The sequence below is a fragment of the Oncorhynchus masou genome, chromosome 28 (genome assembly GCF_036934945.1).
Source record: "Oncorhynchus masou masou isolate Uvic2021 chromosome 28, UVic_Omas_1.1, whole genome shotgun sequence".
In the NCBI taxonomy this organism is placed as follows: domain Eukaryota; kingdom Metazoa; phylum Chordata; class Actinopteri; order Salmoniformes; family Salmonidae; genus Oncorhynchus; species Oncorhynchus masou.
In genome coordinates this window covers 50,629,698-50,649,360 of record NC_088239.1, presented here as the reverse complement: position 1 = coordinate 50,649,360, position 19,663 = coordinate 50,629,698, and the positions used below count along the sequence as shown (strand labels likewise).

At 48.6% G+C, this 19,663-nt stretch overlaps 1 protein-coding gene across 1 annotated transcript in view; it reads left to right on the top strand.

Annotated features, from left to right (window-relative positions):
- Window positions 1–103: 103 nt before the first annotated feature.
- cplane1 (ciliogenesis and planar polarity effector 1) overlaps window positions 104–19,663 on the top strand; it is a 30,259-nt gene continuing 10,699 nt past the window's right edge. The window contains 31 exon segments of the mRNA XM_064942417.1: window positions 104–205; window positions 499–715; window positions 877–1,012; window positions 1,315–1,434; window positions 1,531–1,763; window positions 1,890–1,990; window positions 2,157–2,417; window positions 2,505–2,687; window positions 4,769–5,021; window positions 5,205–5,387; window positions 5,475–6,226; window positions 6,356–6,546; window positions 6,668–6,748; window positions 6,827–6,991; window positions 7,203–7,370; window positions 7,580–7,811; window positions 7,937–8,076; window positions 8,213–8,430; window positions 12,088–12,252; window positions 13,967–14,108; window positions 14,197–14,306; window positions 14,449–14,601; window positions 14,736–14,847; window positions 15,087–15,249; window positions 15,251–15,421; window positions 15,595–16,588; window positions 18,209–18,363; window positions 18,437–18,686; window positions 18,788–18,846; window positions 19,167–19,247; window positions 19,402–19,636. Of these exon segments, the coding sequence (XP_064798489.1) occupies window positions 635–715; window positions 877–1,012; window positions 1,315–1,434; window positions 1,531–1,763; window positions 1,890–1,990; window positions 2,157–2,417; window positions 2,505–2,687; window positions 4,769–5,021; window positions 5,205–5,387; window positions 5,475–6,226; window positions 6,356–6,546; window positions 6,668–6,748; window positions 6,827–6,991; window positions 7,203–7,370; window positions 7,580–7,811; window positions 7,937–8,076; window positions 8,213–8,430; window positions 12,088–12,252; window positions 13,967–14,108; window positions 14,197–14,306; window positions 14,449–14,601; window positions 14,736–14,847; window positions 15,087–15,249; window positions 15,251–15,421; window positions 15,595–16,588; window positions 18,209–18,363; window positions 18,437–18,686; window positions 18,788–18,846; window positions 19,167–19,247; window positions 19,402–19,636 (6,288 nt within the window). The 5' untranslated portion in view covers window positions 104–205; window positions 499–634.

The following is a 19,663-nucleotide window of genomic DNA, read 5'->3' as shown; positions in this document are numbered from 1 at the left end:
TTTACAGCCGTAGTACCCATATTTGCCACAGGATGTCAGTAGATGGCTAGCTATTTTCATTTGGCACAAAAAAAACACAAAAAAAAATCTGGCTTTGCCTAGCTCCAAGGCAACGCGGTGGCTTTACTCAGGAGGAGTCAGGATCATGGGGATGTCTCTCCCCACACAGAAAGCAGAGGGAAATTTGAAATTCTTCGAAATGATGGTATTAAAATGACATTTTTCATTATTTTTGTAGGTCGAACTATTGCAGTTATTGTAAACAAGAATAATATTTGAATGACATTAGAGATTACAGTTTAGATTAAGTGAAAATATTTTGGGTCGGTGTTAGCATTAGCTAGCTAACGTTAGCTAGCCAGCCAGCCAGCCAGCCAGCCAACACTTCCTTGTTGTTTGTTGACGCCAAAGTAGCATACATGCTAGCTAGCTACCAGCTAAATCACTTTATTACCATTTGACTTGTGTGATATCTGACCTTTTGATTTGATTTGATAGCTTCTCGGCATTTCGTTTAGCTAGAAAGTCCCTACCATTACAGAACATCAACTCGACCTGAGATGCTTGAAGATGATGCATGATGATTTCCCCATCAATACCTATCAAGGGAGTACGCTAACGTTATCGATTAAAGATGGAGCTGAAGCTGGAGGTCGTGTTGTCATCGAGCATCAAACGGAAGAAACCATGGCCACGGTTCTGTTGGCTCGGATTGGTGAGGACACTGAACTGTCAATCATCCACACAGAGATATTGACATCCATCACTAGATAATGCAAATCATTTGATTGCACAGCTTGAACATGAAATGGACGAGTATTGAAAACGGTAGTGTCTGTGCAGTTAGTGACTGTATCAAACGGTTGATTTGTCCAGGAGAAGGAGTCTGTTTTCCTGCTAGATGACAAGCGGATCAGTGAGATCAACATGGTGTCTGGACACACCAAGAAGAAGACCCCCAAGTTGCAGCCCCTGCTCCCCAGGGTGGTAACCATGGCCGCATCCCAGAACGGTACACTTTCAGTGGCCTTTACATTTCAAAACCATTTGATTCCATAGAAACACGGCAGTAATCCTCATTGCTAAATTGTAATTATTTTGCCACTATGGCCTATTTATTGCCTCACCTCCCAAATCTTACTACATTTGCACACACTGTTATTGACTGTACGTTTGTTTATCCCACGTGTAACTCTGTGTTGCTTGTGTCGCACTGCTTTGCTCCATCTTGGCCAGGTCGCAGTTGTAAATGAGAACTTGTTGGTTAAATAAAGGTGAAATAAATAAATTCCCATGATTCATTTCTGTTTGTAGGTGTGTGGCTTGCCGGATTGCTGGTCTCAGGAGAGATGTTTTTATGGAGCAGGGACAAAGACTCCTTGAAGACCGTGGCAGCAGTCCCGACAGAAGCTCAGCTCGTCACTGCAGCACAAGGTCTGTATGTGCTCAAGCCATTGTTACAATAAGCCATGTTCAAGCTTGCCAACACAGCTCCATGTACTTACTGCGTATGTGTGGGTATGTACGCAGGGTCTGGCGTGTGCCTGTCTCTGGTAGTTTCAGGGGATGGGATGCGGGTGCTGCTGTTGACTGTGACAGGGCAGGTGTTCCTGTGGGAGTGTGTGGACGTGCGTGACCTGGCAGGGGTACGGGATGGTACTGCTAGAGGACGCTGGGCACAGATACAGCACCCTGGAAACACTGCTCTGCCATCCCCAAAGGACAAGGAGGCATCTCAACACAGCATCTTCGTCAGAGGGGAGGTGAGAAGGACTACTCTGTCCACAGGGATAGACATGATCCAGTTGGAAAAGTCTGACTAGTTTCCCTAAGGAACGTTTGTCATGCTCTTATCATTTCTTCTGGTCTTTTCCTTGTTTTACTGCCAGGCAGTGGGCGATATCTGCTTGTCAGCTTTTGTTTTCACCTCGGAGGTGGAGCTAAGTGTCACTTTCCTAAAGATCCAATGGGAGGAGGGTCAGAGGAGCAGGTGAGTGGACTGTGAACAACTTCTCAGGGTCAAGGGGTCAATACTGCCGCTCGAGCATTTACACTCCTCTATATACCTTTTTATTGTCATAATTACAATCAAAGATCTTTGTTCTCACGTTGCTCATCTGGAACATCTTTGATTGGGATGTATGTTTTTCCGTCAGTCCTGTGGGGTACAGTGTACGCTGGGTCACTAAGACATACCCCATGGCCTGCCTCACACCACCCTGTCGTCCGGTGAGGTCCAGGGGGTCACTGGTGCCAGCCTTCTCCCCTGATGGCCTGCTGTTAGCTGTAGTCCTGAACCAAAGAGACCCAAGGGCTACGCAGGTTCTCTTTGTCAGCACTCAGAACTTTGTGATTGTCTCCAGTGGATTGGGGGGATGTGGCAGCAAGAAACTCGTCATTCCTTCTAAATACGTGAGGTAGGTACACGACTATAACAGGGAGTATGTACTGTAGACACTGTTTGTGTTTTAGATGATAAAGATGACACCCTTTATATCTCGCAGGTCGTACTGGGTGGGCAGTGTGAGCTGGGCTGCGGGAGGGCTCTACCTGGCCTGTGTGCTGAAGAGGGGCTCCTTCCTCATGCTGGCTCGTCTGGGGGGGCTGCTCTCTCTGTCTACCTCAGGGTGCAGTGTGGACTTTGGCCCTGCTCACTTCTTGCCCCTGCATCCGCTAGTCACTTACAGGTAAACATGAGAATGATTCCATTAATATAAGCAACCCATTTCAAATGGAAGGGTCAGTTTTGATAATCCTACATATTGTAGCCACCCTGACCAATTTGGATTTGTTCAAGTGTTCCATAAGTTCTCCAACAGGAAATATACCATCAGTGTGATACTCTCTCATCAATCAGTCCATCCATAGCCATTGAATGTCAAACTGATTTTGAACACACTCTAGATTATTTTTTATATATATATATATATATATATATATATATATATATATATATATATATATATATATATATATATATATATATATATATATATATTTTATATCCTTTTCCTTTCTTCTTCTCTCTCATCTGTAGTCATCCTCTTTCTCTATTTCTTCGCTCTCCTCTTCCAACATGGTCATTGTGTCCTTTTTCTCATGTCAGTATTTGAGGGGTTAACACGTGTTGGTCTTGATACTCCACACAGCACACTTGCACTGTCTCCTAAACATAATTCACTTTCTCATTAGCTTGATGGCACTTGAAACACAAAACAAATCACTGACATTTCTGATGATTATTTCTACATAGTTGGTACAGTGTATTCGGAAAGTATTCAGACCCCTTGAATTTTTCCACATTTGGTTACTTTACAGCCTTATTCTAAAATGCATTAAATAAAAATATACCTCATCAATCTACACACAATACCCTATAATGACAAAGCGAAAACGGGTTTTTAGAAATGTTTGCAGATATATAATAAAATAAACTGATATCTTATTTACATAAGTATTCAGACCCTTTGCTATGAGACTCGAAATTGAGCTCAGGTGCATCCTGTTCTCATTTATCATCCTTGAGATGTTTATACAACTTGATTGTAGTCCACCTGTGGTAAATTCAATTGATTGGACATGATTTCGAAAGGCACACACCTGTCTATATAATGTCCCACAGTTGACAGTGCATGTAAGAGCAAAAACCAAGCCATGGGGTCGAAGGAATTGTCCATAGAGCTCCGATACAGGATTATGTCGAGGCACAGATCTGGGGAAGGGTACCAAAAAATGTCTGCAGCATTGAAGGTTCCCAAGAACACAGTGGCCTCCATCATTCTTAAATGGAAGAAGTTTGGAACCACCAAGACTCTTCCTAGAGCTGACTGTCCGGCCAAACTGAGCAATCGGGGGAGAAGGGCCTTGGTCAGGGAGGTGATCACTCTGGCAGAGCTCCTCTGTGGAGATGGGAGAACCTTCCAGGAGAACAACCATCTCTGCAGCACTCCACCATCAGGCCTTTACGGTGAAGTGGTGGTGGCAGCATCAAGCTGTGGGGATGTTTTTCAGCAGCAGAGACTGGGAGACTAGTCAGGACCGAGGGAAAGATGAACGGAGCAAAGCACTGAGAGATCCTTGATGAAAACCTGCTCCAGAGCGCTCAGGACCTCAAATTGTGGTGAAGCTTTACCTTCCAATAGGACAACCACCCTAAGAACACCGGCAAGACAACGCAGGAGTGGCTTCTGGACAGGTCTCTGAATGTCCTTGAGTTGCCCAGCCAGAGCCCGGACTTGAACCTGGTTGAACTTCTCCGGAGAGACCTGAAAATAGCTGTGCAGAGACGCTCCAGATCCAACCTGACAGAGCTTGAGAGGATCTGCGGAGAAGAATGGGAGAAACTCACCAAATACAGGTGTGCCAAGCTTATAGCGTCATAACCAAAATGACTTGAGGCTATAATTGCTTCCAAAGGGGCTTCAACAAAGTACTGAGTAAAGGGTCTGAATACTTATGTAAATGTGATATTTCAGTTTTTTTTAAATAAAAAAAAACATTTTTGCTTTGTCATTATGGGGTATTGTGTGCAGATGGATGAAGGGGAAAAACGATTTAATCAATTTTCGAATTGGGCTTTAATGTCACAAAATGTGGAAAAAGTCAAGGGGTCTGAATACTTTCTGAATGCACTGTACATGCCTGTCCCCTTGAAAAGCATTTTAATATACTACTATAATATACTCATGAATGGTGATGCTTTTTCCCACCCTATATTAATCTCTCCCCTCACTTTCCCCTCTAACTATCACCCCTCATCTATCCTCAGACCTCCAGTCTCTGTCGGAGGGGCTGGGGTTGACCCTCTGTCCAGCTCCAGCCTGTCTGTACGGGATGTCCTGAGACAGCGCTACTCGGTGACCTGGCACCCGCGGCTGCCCTACCTCATTGTGTCTGATGGCTACATGGCCACAGTGTTGCGGGTCCCTGAGCAGCCCTCCCCCGCCACCCTCCTCAGGGCTCTGCTGCACGACACCAGCCAGGGCCTGGAGAGTGCCAGCCGGGCACTGGAGCGAACACAGGTGAGGGGTCAGGAGAGGGTAGGGAGTTATATGTAATTGGCTCCAGTGCATTTCATTGTTTTGCTCTTGTGTAGTTGCTGAAATGCTCAATACTAATTCGGTCAATAGCTAAGATCAACTGCCCCGTATATTTCTCTTGTTGTTTGCTCTTTTTTTTCTGCTGTCTACCTTCTCTTTTCCCAGCCCCATGCCAGGGCGTGGCTGGAGTCCATATCCTGTCTGAATCCTAGTAGCAGTCTGCAGGAGCTGAGAGCCAGGCCCACACCTGTACCTACCCCAACAGCCACAGCTACACCCACCCTGCCCCTCTTCCTGCAGGACCAGGGAGAACTGGGGGACACCAGGGAGCTGATCCAGAGAGTTCAGGTCTGTCCATCAGCTGATTCTCTCACACACACACTCAATGTTCTCTTCTCTTTGTCATAGTAAATGTTAATTTGTGTGTTTCCTTAGGCTTTGTTTGAGGATGACTCTGATCTTGAAGGACCGCCCGCTGGTTCACATGTGGAGGACCACGGTCGGCTGGAGTTTGCCTCCATGTTCGACACCCTCCATGCCCTCTCAGACACCCTGGCTGATCTTGACCCCAGTTCTCGCCCTGACCCTGATGCTAGCTCTGCGGACTCAGAGAGGAGTCCCCCAGCCCTCCCTCCTGAGCTCCGGGGGGTCCACGGCAGCTTGCTGACAGCTTGGGCTCTGGGTGTGTCATTAGGTGGCGTTGTGGAGCAGAGAGAGTGTCTGCTGAAGTACACAGTCCGCTGTGCGGTTCGCTTTGCTGCTCTCCTCCGTCTAATTTCCATCCCCAGCTCCCACACGGGAAAGAGAAAGAACAGCACCATTCCCTTCTCCTCCCGCCTCCTCCACCTCCTCAGAACCCTTCTCTCTTTCCTCCCCTGGGGTGCCCCTCACACAGGGGGGAGGAGTTGCCTGGGTTTGGTTGTGGAGCTAACTCAACAGCTATTGGGCCTGCTCCTCTCCTCGCCCCCTGACCTCTCTCAAACTGGCAAGGCTAGCTCTGAGCCCTCCTCCCAGACCCTGTCCACAGCTGTGCTCCTCCTGCAGCTGACCTCCCACAGTATGGACCACACCTACAGCCTCCAGCAGAAATGTGCCCACACAGATGTCTACTGTGTGCTATTCCTGCAGGAGGAGGGAAGAGGGCCATCACAACAGGATCTGCCTCTCTCCCAAGGGCCCTCTAGCAGGTAGAGTCAATCTCTTGTGCATGTGTGTATTCATGAGAGTGGGCGTGTGATTGATTTTTAACGTAGTGTCATTTTTGGCTCTTTAGTCTGATCTCTCTCTCATATCCCTCGGACATTATGACTCGGCAGATTGCGGGGAGCATGGCGTGCAGTATACAGGCACACCCTGCAGTACTGGGAGGAGCTGAAGTACCGTAGGAGCGGTACGGACTGTGAGGAGGAGCAGGGTCGTGTGTCTGTCATCCTGTCCCAGATCCAGACAGCTCTACAGGGGATGGGAGAAAGGCTGGAGGAAGGGCCCACTCTGCTGAGCTACATAGGTAGGATGAACGGGAGCCTGTGTGAGCACTATAAATTTGGAGGTTGTCTGGTTTCTGTACATTGAAGTGGTACTGTATATAAGTGATGATTCAAATGTGCAACCTTCTTTTGGGTCCCCAGGGGAACAGCACTTCCTGTTTGGTTCCTACTCAGAGAGTACTCAGACTTGGAGAGCTGAGCTGTGGGCAGAGAGAGAGAGAGGTGAGAAGGATAGTTTAGTTGATATGTGTGGTTTTGGGGGACAGTTTGAATCTAAAGGTGTCACCTCCTGTTCCCCAGATGGGCCTCGGAGTGCGTTCTTGGAGACACGTCTGTTGCTGTCCCTGCTGTATGGACTGTTGTTCCAGTACCGTCTGAAAGAGGCCCAGGGTCTGGGGGACCACATGGCCCGTCTGCTACTCCATCAGGCTGGACCACATGAGGACGATAGTGCCCACAACGCTGGTGTGTATGGATCTTGGTCAATCCAGGTTCATTGGAAGAGATTACCCCCCCCCCCCCCCCCCATAATTATACTTTTGGCTTTACATAGCGCTAAAATGCAAAACTCATAAAAATTGTCTCAATATCATGCCAAGAGACTGTACCTGTATCAGTTTTAAAAGTCATGTTTTGTTACTTGTTGACATTGACTTTATTTATCTGTTGGTTGTAGAGGAGGCTCTTCCTGGCTTCTGGCTGCCTGGAGAGGTCCACAGGGAGGCAGCCTGTGCTGTAGTTCAGACTCTGGGAAGGTTCATGGCCTCATATTTCACCAACCAGCCCCTTCTCATCCTGCCCCCTCACAGTGTGGATGTACTGCCTCCCTTACACCTCCCCCATGGTAATCAAAACACACACACACACACACACACACACACACACACACACACACACACACACACACACACACACACACACACACACACATACACACACACACACACACACACACACACACACACACACACACACACACACATTATTGGTCCATACAGGCCAGTGTGTTGGACAGTGTGTTTATTCCTATGTCTGTGTGTCCACTCTCTCCAGCCCCAGGTGTAGGGCGCCTTGTGCCCCTGTGCCAGGAGGGTGTGGCGGGGGCTGTGCGGGGTCAGCAGCTGTCAGAGGTGTGGACGGTGGGCTATGCCCTGGACCTGCTGCTACAGGGGGGGCTGCTGCCGGAGGCCACCTGGCTGGCTCATCGTCTGGGGGACTGGAAGGCTGCAGTCTCCCTGGGCCTGGCCTACACCACCTACTCCACAGAGCACTGCGACTTCACCGGGTCAGTGTGTGTTTGTCTGTACGTGTTAGAGCTGCCAGCTCATCAACACAGACGTGTATGTGGATTGTGATGATTAAGTCAATGAGATGTTGTGAGTTTCTGATGGTTGTCTGTTGCCACCTCAGGCTCAGGTGGCGAGAACTACATCTCCCAGCAGCCCTTGAGCCTGTGAGCCTCTTTCAAGGTCAGCTGGAGTCTCTACTGGGCAGGAAGGCCAGGTCAGAGGAGACCCAAGGAGACGAGGAGAACTACAAGAGCTTCACAGGTGTGGTGTGCCTGACGGTGGACCTCTGCTACTCCATTCGACAGTACAGTTTGCCTCTGCATCTCCGTCTATCGCTCATATGCACTTTTCTATTTTCCTCGCCTTTATCATTCTCATCTCTCTCTCTCTCTTTCAGACTCTCTGGAAGGTGAGGACGTGGAGTTGTTGCAGGGTTCCGTGCAGGAGATCCTGAAGGCATCAGTCATGGCTGGGGTAGATGTGTTGTCCCAGCCCCTGGGGGCTCTACTGGACTCAGCCAAAGACCTGTCCTCCTGCCTTCCTGCTCTGGTGCCTATAGGCCTGTACCTGCCTGCGCCGCCACTCTACTGCCCCCAGCCTGCACCCAACACACAGGTACTACAGAGCACAGCGTTTCCCCGGGAAAGTTGTAACAAGATGGTGCTGCTGAGTAAGGCCCGGGGGGGATGCCCAGAGCCTTTGGACTCAGAGATGTTAACTGCCATTTCCTGTGCCTCTCTTACATTCTTTGGGGAGAACCCTGGAGTACAACCACACCCAATTTGAAGGGAGGGGGACTGAGACAATGTTCCACCACTATTCCAAACTTAAAATCTAGAAATATCTAGAAATGGAACCATTAGAATAACACCTATCTATATATCTGGTATGTTATTAGGATCCCCATTTAGCTGTTGCAAAAGCAGCAGCTACTCTTCCTGGGGACCACACAAAACATGAAACAATACAGAATGACATAGTACAGAACATCATTACACAAGAACAGCTCAAGGACAGAACCACATACATACATTCATACACGCAAACTATCAAGGTCAAATAGGGGAAAGGTGCTGTGAGGTGTTGCTTTATCTGTTTTTTGAAACCATGTTTGCTGTTTATTTGTGAAACATGAGATGGAAGGATGTTCCATGCAATAAGGGCTCTATATAATACTGTATGTTGTTGAATTTGTTTTGGATTTGGGGACTGTGAATAGATGTCTAGTGGAATAAGTCTGTGTGTCAGAGCTGTGTGTAAGTTGACTATGCAAACAACTTGGGATTTAACACATTAATGTTTCTTATAAAAATAAGTGATGCAGTCAGTCTCTCCTCAACTCTTAGCCAAGAGAGACTTGCATGTATAGTATTTATATCAGCCCTCTGATTACAATCAAGAGCAAAATGTGCCGCTCTGTTCTGGGCCAGCTGCAGCTAACTTGGTCTTTTCTTGCAGCACTGGACCACACGACTAGACAATAATCAAGATTAGACAAAACTAGAGCCTGCAGGACTTGCTTTGTGGAGTGTGGTGTCAAAAAAGCAGAGCATCTCTTTATTAAGGACAGACCTCTCCCCATCATTACAACCATTGAATCTATATGTTTTGACCATGACAGTTTACAATCTAAGGTAACGCCAAGTAATTTAGTCTCCTCAACTTGTTCAACAGCCACACCATTCATTACCAGATTCAGCTGAGGTCTAGAACTTAGGGAATGATTTGTACCAAATACAATGCTCTTAGTGTTAGAGATGTTTAGGACCAGTTTATTACTGGCCACCCATTCCAAAACAGACTGCAAGTCTTTGTTAAGGGTTTCAGTGACTTTATTTGCTGTGGTTGCTGATGCATACATGATTGAATCATCAACATACATGGACACACATGCTTTGTTTAATGCCAGTGGCAGGTCATTGGTAAAAATAGAAAATAGTAGAGGGCCTAGAGAGCTGCCCTGCGGTACACCACACTTTACATGTTTGACATTAGAGAAGCTTCCATTAAATAAAACCCTTTGACATCTATTAGATAGATAGCTCTGAATCCAAGATATGGCAGAGGTTGAAAAGTCATAACACAAGTTTTTTCAACAACAGGTTATGGTCAATAATATCAAAGGCTGCACTGAAATCTAACAGTACAGCTCCCACAGTCTTCTTCTTCTTAATTTCTTTCAACCAATCATCAGTCATTTGTGTCAGTGCAGTACGTGTTGAGTGCCCTTCTCTATAAGTAGGCCAAAAGTCTGTTGTTTAATTTGTTTACAGAGAAATAGCATTGTATTTGGTCAAGCACAATTCTTTCCAACAGTTTGCTAAGAGCTGGCAGCAAGCCTACAGGTCTGCTGTTAGAACCAGTAAAGGTCGCTTTACCACTCTTGGGTAGCGGAATTACTTTGTCTTCCCTCCAGGCCTGAGGACAAAGACTCCTCTAGGCTCAGATGAAAAATATGACAGATCGAGTCAGCTATCATTCTCAGTAGCTTTCCATCTAAGTTGTCAATGCCAGGAGGTTTGTCATTATTGATTGATAACAACAGAAAATCCACCTCTCCTACTAACTTTACAAAATTCAAGCTTCCAATGCTTTTCTTTCTATATATATATATATATATATATGCATGCATGAATATAATTGCTCACTGTTCGTTGTTGGCATTTCCTGCCTAAGTTTGCCCACTTTGCCACTGAAATAATCATTACAATAATTGGCAACATGAAATGTTTTTGTAATGAATAAGCCAACTGATTGGATGAAAGACTGAGTTGAATATGTCTTTCTGCCCATAATTTCATTTAAAGTTTTTTCCATCGCTCTTTATATCATTGATCTTGGCTTCATAATACAATTTCTTCTTCTTTGTGTTGAGTTTAATCACATCATTTTTCAATTTGCAGTAAGTCAACCAGTTAGATGTGCAGCCAGACTTATGAGCCACTCCTTTTGCCCCATCTCCTTCAACCATACAGTTTGTCAATTCCTCATCCATCCATGGAGCCGTAAGAGTTCTAACAGTCAGCTTCTTATCAGGTGCATGCTTATCAATAATTGGAAGAAGCAATTTCATAAATTCATCAAGTGCAGCATCTTGATGCTCCTCATTAATCACATCAGACCAACAAATATTTTTTAACGTCATCCACATGAGTCACAGATAAATATTTTGTATGATCTCTTATACACTATTTTAGGCCCAGCTGTTGGAACTTTGGCTTTCCTGGATATACCCACTATATTGTGATCACTGCATCCAATGGGTACAGATACAGCTTTAGAACAAAGTTCTACAGCATTAGTACAAATGTGATCGATACATATGGATGATCTTGTTCCTGTAGTGTTTGAAAACACCCTGGTTGATTGATTATTAACCTGAACCAGATTACAGGCACCGGCAAGTGAACCTGCAACCACAACGCTTCAGTAACACTTGACATAAGATCTTCTCTAAGAATTACAGGGATATGGCTCTGAATATATATATACATACATACATACAGCAACACCTCCCCCATAAGCATTTCTCTCTTCTATATATGTTATATCATTGTATTGCTACTGCTGTATCATCAAAGGAATTATCTGAATGAGTCTCAAATGGCTAATATATGAGTGTTCTCTGATGTTAGCAAGTTATTGATTTCATGAACCTTTCTAAGGCTGCATATATAATATGGGCTATTTTCAGCCCTTTCCTGGGTAGCTTATCAGAGGTAGACGTAATACTGAAAAGAGCAAACAAAGCAAGATAAAAAAAAAAAAATTTTTTTTTACATTTAGCAGTCCATTTATCAATTTGTGTGCATGTGGTTGAAGCTATGAACCCATAGGTTTGGCTCTCATCCCCTCCAGGCTTGTGGGAGGGAGGGTGGACAATGAGCCTGTCATAGCAGATGTAAGCAATGTCCCCACACGCTCTGGCAGCTTTCATGGCTGGGATCAGTTCTTTCCTCTTCTGGGGAACAGCTTCAGGATAGTCCTCGTTGAGGAAGATATACGTTTCTCTCAAGTTCCTGGCTCTTTCCAGAACAGCTACCTTGTCCTTGAACCTCGGGAACTTGACCAACATCAGCCTGGGCCTATCACCTGGGCCGGTGGTGGGTTTTCCAGTCCTGTGGGCGCGCTCCACCTAATCTTCCTGTGGTCTTCAATTACTCAGAGATCATTTCCCTCATCTTGTCCTTAGATTCTGCAATTCCGTTCCACAACCATGTTGTTCCACCTTGATTGTCCCCCGAGAGTCTGATTTATTTCATTGTTACCTAGGATCCGTCAGGGGGATTTGGGCAGCTGTTGGAGGGGGCGTCCCGTCACAGGTTGTCAGGGGTCCTCCAGAGGGTGCTGCTGCTCCTGAGGTCTGCCCGCTGCTCCCGTCCAGCTGCCCAGTGGTACATCAGCCACCTGCGACGCTCCCGACATCGCCTAGACAAGGTATTTCTTCCATTTCTCCTACACAAGGTACTGAACCCTCCTATCCTGTTCTTACCCCTGTCTCCAACCCTCTGTCCCCCGCATCCTCTAACCCCCCTCCTATCCTGTTCTTATCCCTGTCTCTAGCCCTCTTCCCCCCTGCTATCCTGTTCTTACCCCTGTCTCCAGCCCTCTGTCCCCACACCCTCTAAACCCCTCCTATCCTGTTCTTACCCCTGTCTCCAGCCCTCTGTCCCCCGCACCCTCTAAACCCCTCCTATCCTGTTCTTACCCCTGTCTCCAGCCCTCTGTCCCCCGCACCCTCTAAACCCCCTCCTATCCTGTTCTTACCCCTGCCTCCAGCCCTCTGTCCCCCGCACCCTCTAACCCCTCTCCTATCCTGTTCTTACCCCTGTCTCCAGCCCTCTGTCCCCACACCCTCTAACCCCCCTCCTATTCTGTTCTTACCCCTGCCTCCAGCCCTCTGTCCCCACATCCTGTAACCCCCCCATCCTGTTCTTACCCCTGTCTCCAGCACACTGTCCCCCACACCCTCTAACCCCCCCTAACCTGTTCTTACCCCTGTCTCCAGCCCTCTGTCCCCACACCCTCTAACCCCCGTCCTATTCTGTTCTTACCCCTGCCTCCAGCCCTCTGTCCCCACACCCTGTAACCCCCCCATCCTGTTCTTACCCCTGTCTCCAGCACACTGTCCCCACACCCTCTAACCCCCCTCCTATTCTGTTCTTACCCCTGTCTCCAGCCCTCTGTCCCCACATCCTGTAACCCCCCCATCCTGTTCTTACCCCTGTCTCCAGCACACTGTCCCCCACACCCTCTAAGCCCTCTGTCCCCCCCCCTAACCTGTTCTTACCCCTGTCTCCAGCCCTCTGTCCCCACACCCTCTAACCCCCTCCTATTCTGTTCTTACCCCTGTCACCAGCCCTCTGTCCCCACACCCTCTAACCCCCCTCCTATCCTGTTCTTACCCCTGTCACCAGCCCTCTGTCCCCACATCCTGTAACCCCCCCTCCTATCCTGTTCTTACCCCTGTCACCAGCCCTCTGTCCCCACATCCTGTAACCCCCCCTCCTATCCTGTTCTTACCCCTGTCACCAGCCCTCTGTCCCCACACCCTCTAACCTCCCCTCCTATCCTGTTCTTACCCCTGCCTCCAGCCCTCTGTCCCCACACCCTCTAACCCCCCTCCTATCCTGTTCTTACCCCTGTCTCCAGCCCTCTGTCCTCACACCCTCTAACCTCCCCTCCTATCCTGTTCTTACCCCTGTCTCCAGCCCTCTGTCCCCACACCCTCTAACCTCCCCTCCTATCCTGTTCTTACCCCTGTCACCAGCCCTCTGTCCCCACACCCTCTAACCCCCCTCCTATCCTGTTCTTACCCCTGTCACCAGCTCTCTGTCCCCACACCCTCTAACCTCCCCTCCTATCCTGTTCTTACCCCTGTCTCCAGCCCTCTGTCCCCACACCCTCTAACTCCCCTCCTATCCTGTTCTTACCCCTGTCTCCAGCCCTCTGTCCCCACACCCTCTAACCTCCCCTCCTATCCTGTTCTTACCCCTGTCTCCAGCCCTCTGTCCCCACACCCTCTAACCCCCCTCCTATCCTGTTTTATAGAATAGATTGTATGAATGTGACTATGTTTTTGAGTGAAATGAAATGATTTGGAGTGTTATGCTGAGTCTCGTGGGTGACGAACTTGGTGGTCGGTCTTTAGATCCGTCAGAAGTACTCTCAGCAGCAGTGTGTGACCAAGGCCTTCCCAGAGGCTCTGATGAAGTTTGTGACCCGCAGTGGATTCTTCAGACTGGGACCCAGTGGGGACGGAACCATGGACCCTGTCACTATACAAACTATCAGTAAGATACTTTTTTTGACTGTTTGTCACACCATTGAACTACATTCATCCATTGAAGCATGGCCTAATTCCGAGCCTTTTCCCTCCAGTCTGCTTCAGGGAGTTGTGTGGCCTGTGTTGGATGCTGAATGTCAGAGACCAGCTCTCAATGTCTTGCAGGAAGTATCAGGCTGCAAGGAACCATGGGAGAGATCCCCAGGTACCACACAAAGGCCTTTTTCCTGTGTTGCTTGGTATATCTTCTTCAGTGTGTGTGTGTGTGTGTGTGTGTGTGGTGTGTGAGATCCTCTATAATCAATGATCTGTTAACAACTTGTTTATGTGTGTATTTCATCCTGTAGGTCCCAGCAGATGACAGCGAGGTGACCGCAGCCTGCGAGGGGGCTCTCCACTGGGCCTGTCGTTTCCTTCCCTTCTCCCGATTCCTCAATGCTGAGGAGGTCCTCCAGGACACCCTCCTCAGCTTGGTCTCGGAACTACCCCCTGTACCCCTGGTAAACCTGAGCCGGCAGTCACCTCATTCACAACATTCCTATTCGGTTCATTGTGTTTTTCCGCGTCCCACACAGGAGAGGTATAAAGTAGAGTGGAATCACGTCTCTTACCCCAGGCTGTTGTCTTCCTCCAGGTGGCAGAGACTCTGGTGCAGGCCTTCCCTGAGGAGGAGGAGTCAGTCAGGGTCCCTCTGAGAGAGAAGTACAACTCACTCCTGCGGAGACTGAGGCACTGCACTGTCCCAGGTAACTACTATCTACTAATGTCATTGCTCTTCACCTTTCTGCCCAGCAGAACGTAAAGAGGGTCAAAAATAATATATGTAATTTAGCAGACACTTTTATCAAAACTGACTTTGTCATGCGTTCATACATTTTACGTCTGGGTGGTCCCGGGAATCAAAACCACTGTCTTGGCATAAGGTAATGTTAATGTTTCTTACTAATCTTCATTCGCTCCTTGACCTTCTCTTTCTCTCTTCTAGCCTCAGGACAGAACGGTGAGAAGAGGGATGAGGAGGAGGGAGAGGAGGTGATGATGATTCTGGTGCAGGAGCGGCTCAGACAGAGGAGGAAGGACCTGAAGCGTCTGGCCAGGCACCTGGCTCCCCTGGAGCTCTACCTATGGGAGAGGGAGGAGGAGCAGGACAGGGGGAGGAGGGCAGGGGGCTGTAGCCCTGCTGGAGAGATTCTCCCTGGGGGCCAGTCTGAGTAACAGCACCCTGACGGACTGTGGGCGCCCCCTGGTGTACAGCGATGGAGACACGGCCGAGAACTCCGTGGCTCTCTCTCCTGACCTGCACAGCAGGCCTCCTCACAGGTAGACTCAGGCTTTCTTGATGAAATTTGTATCTGTCAGAACTATTTGTTCTGAAATCAATCATTACTTTGAAGCCTTGTCCTTTTATGGCCATTGTGGCAACGTCAGGCAAGTTGATTGGACAAAAGTTTCTCTTTGGCGGAATTTGTGGTGTAAACTATTTTTGTTTTCAGCATCAGCAAGAGAGTGAGGGTGCAGGACCGAGCAGACAAGCCTGGAAGTCAAGTAGAAGTAGTTGAGGGTGGGAGCACCCAGGAGGAAGACCAGAGCTGCACGGGCCCAGCCCAGGACCCTGCTGTGGGGGAGGACAGCCCCTCTCTGACCCTGCCCGTGGTGGGGACCTGGGAGTTTGAGTTGGAGGATGCAGAGTACCTGCGTTTCCTGGAGCTCTTCCTTAGCTACGTGTTGGAGAAGGACGGTCCTGACCCAGACGCAGGCTGTGACCCTCCCCTGCTGAAGGGCTTCTGTAGCCAGCTGAGAGAGAGGGAGCTGCACTCCCTCACCTTCGATGTCCTCACCACTCTCCGCCGTCGCCAGAGAGATGGGCGCCAAGCGACCAGGAGGCAGGGGGGCAGTGACGCCCCCGTGTTCAGAGCAGGACACTGCTACAAACCAGTACTCGTTACCAACCCTTTGTTTCTCCACAGTGAGGCCCCTACACCCAGACCCAGCATGTCTGTCAGTGTCCTGTCCCTTCCTGGGCTCAGGACTGGCAGGCAGCAGGGGTTGTTTGGCTTCAGTCTGCAGGCCGGGTCAGCCAGCCCAGCTCCAGAACCCGCACCTCAAAGAAGCCGCCTTGGCTCGAAGTCAAGCCCCGGTCAGAGTTCTGTTCCCTGGGAGCAACCATCGGAGGGCGGGGCGTTTGGGCCCCTGTGCTCCGTGGAGGCTGTAGAACTGCAGCAGGAGCTGGAGCCCAAGCTGGAGGCCCAGTTCCCAGGGCTGGGCAGGCTGCTGGAGTGGATGGTGCGCTGGGCTGATAAGAGGGTGTTGCTGGGACAACCCAGTCGGATGAAGGAGAGGGAGGCGGGCGGAGGAGAGGTAGCTGGAGGTGGGGTGGTTATTCGGGTCAAAGCCTCGGCTCCTGCGGTGCTCACGGCCCTCAGCATGTTGGAGCACAGGTACACCGCCGCCTTGCTAGGCATGGACCACTACAGCGCAAACTTACAGGTGAGTACATAGTGTTCTATGAACTGTTTATTAACCAGATATAAGATGTGCGTGGGCTGTGTGCCATGAGTGATGAGAACCACCAGACTTGGCATAGACCAGAATTCTCTGACAGGTTTCCTTTCTTCTCATTATCTCAAATCAAATGTTATTGGTCACATACACGTGATTAGCAGATGTTATTGCGGGTGTAGCGAAATGCTTGTGCTTCTAGCTCCGACAGTGCAGTAATATCTAATAAAGTACACAACATATACACACAAATGTAAGTAGGAATGAATTAAGATTATATACATATATGGACGAGCGATGTCAGAGCAGTAGAATAGTATAGAATACACTATATACATATGACATTTTGTAATGCCAGATATGTAAACATTAAGTGACTAGTGTTCCATTCCTTTAAGTGGCCAGTGATTCCTAGTCTATGCCTATAGGCAGCAGCCTCTAATGTGCTAGTGATGGCTGTTTAACAGTCCGATGGCCTTGAGATAGAAGCTGTTTTTCATTTCTCTCTGTCCCAGCTTTGATGCACCTGTACTGACCTCGCCTTCTGGATGATAGCGGGGTGAACAGGCAGTGACTCAGGTGGCTGTTGTCCTTGATGATCTTTATGGCCTTCCTGTGACATCGGGTGGTGTAGGTGTCCTGGAGGGCAGGTAGTTAGCCCCCGGTAATGCGTTGGGCAGACCGCGCTACCCTCTGGAGAGCCTTGCGGTTGCGGGCGGTGCAGTTGCCGTACCAGGTGATAAAGCCCGACAGGATGCTTTCAATTGTGCATCTGTAAAAGTTTGTGAGGGTTTTAGGTGACAAGACAAATTTCTTTAGCCTCGTGAGGTTGAAGAGGCTCTGTTGCACCTTCTTCACCACACTGTCTGTGTGTGTGGTCCATTTCAGTTTGTCAGTGATGTGTACGCCATGGAACTTGAAGCTTCTCCACTGCAGTCCCGATGTGGATAGGAGGGTGCACCATCTACTGTTTCCTGAAGTCCACGATCATCTCCTTTGTTTTGTTGACGTTGAGTGAGAGGTTGTTTACCAGGCATCACACTCCCTCACCTCAACTCTGTATGCTGTCTCGTCATCGTTGGTAATCAAGCCTACTACTGTTGTCATCTGCAAACTTAATGATTGAGTTGGAGGCGTGCTTGGCCACGCAGTCATAGGTGAACAGGGAGTACAGGAGTGGACTGAGCACGCACCCTTGTGGAGCCCCAGTGTTGAGGATCAGCGGAGTGAAGGGGATGTTTCCTACCTTCACCACCTGGGGGTGGCCCATCAGGAAGTCCAGGAACCAGTTGCACAAGGCGGGGTTCAGACCAAAGGCCTCGAGCTTAATGATGAGCTTGGGTGGTACTATGGTGTTGAATGCTGAGCTATAGTCGATGAACAGCATAGGTATTCCTCTTGGCCAGATGGGATAAGGCAGTGTGCAGAGTGACGGCGATTGCATCATCTTTTGATCTATTGGGGCGGTAGGCAAATTGAAGTGGGTCTAGCTTTCTCGGGAACAGGATCAATGCTGGCCGTCTTGAAGCATGTGGGGACAGCAGACTGGGATAGGGAGAGATTGAATATGCCCGTAAACACTCTCTCCTTTCTCCCCTCCACCCCCAGGTTCCAGAGAGGCAGTGGACAGTGGCTCCAGTGTTGCAGCCTGAGGTGGGCTGGAAGCTGGAGAGGGAGAGCAGTGTGGATACAGGTTACCCTGCATCAGCTGGCACACCCATTACTCTGCCAGACCAGGATCCCCAACACTGCGAACTGTCCTAGTGAGTGTGTGTATGAGTGTTTTATCGTTTTCTTATGGCTCAGAGAGGATCTTAATATATTTATGTTCTACAGTGGCTCACAGACTGAGGGGGTGGAACGAGTGACATCCCAAGAGACCTCACAGCTTTCTGACCCTGTGGGAGTGAACTTAAACCCTGAGAGTGGGGTGGCAGACTTCCCAGACAACAAGTGTGACCTTTCTGCTGAAAAAGGAGAGGACAGCAATGCTGACGAGGCCTTGAGGTCATCAGCCTCTCTCTCCATCCTCAACATCTCTGTCCACATCAAGAGCCTCCGTCCAACACTGAGCCCACCAGGCCAGGTGGGCACTGCCAATCACACCATGAGCGTTCTCTATGTTGCTAGATTAATTGTTTGGTTGGCACCTGGTCACTAAGTTTGTCTATCCTTTCTTCTCCCCAGGCATTAACGCTGGCAGATCTACGGTGCTCAGAGAGGGAAGAGGACATTGTCAGCTCTCAGTGAGTTCTGGGTGTGGGAAACATAGGGATAAGTGATTTTTTTGTTGTTGTTCTCATTTTCTAATTGACTCCAGAGCCAAACCGTGGCTGGTTGGTCGAGGTGAGTTGGTAGGCTACTGTTACCGTGGTGATAGTAAACAGAAGCTACAGTTTGGTATGACAGACCATAGAAATGGATTCTATTCATTCTATTTCTACGTGACCGACACTGTGGATTGTAACCAAAGCAGCAGCCAGTTACTAGAGGGCTTGTTTTATGTCTCTTTGGAAAAGTCATTTCACATCATGTTTATGTTTACATGAATGTGTGTGTGTTCTAGAGAGGAGGAGGCAGAGAATCTGCTGTCTCATGGCTCCCTGAGAAGACCATCAGATATTACTGAAGAAGTGACAAGAAATATGTAAGTGAGCCCAAACAAAAACACAAACAAAAACACACTGTATATTGTTTTGTATTCCTTTTAGTTCCATATAAAATATTATAGAGGTACTTTGATTCACTACCCTTCAAATCTGCATTTGTGACATTTACCTGGTCTGTTTTCTCCACCTCAGAACTCTGAGTGAGGGTTCAGGATCAGACGGCCCTCCCAATGCCAGCTTCCAACCCCTTCCTGGGTCAGGGCCTCAGGCTGGGGCTCAGGCAGCAGACTCTGCCCCTAACGGGGGACTGCCCCAGGAGAGCACCAATACGACCCCTGCCCCTGCCTCTGCTCCCAACCAGATCCTGCCTGCCCAGACAGACCCTGTCAGACAGCTCTTGCAGGATGAGCTATTCAGACTGGTCCAGGTGGATATAAATTTGAACATCAGACAA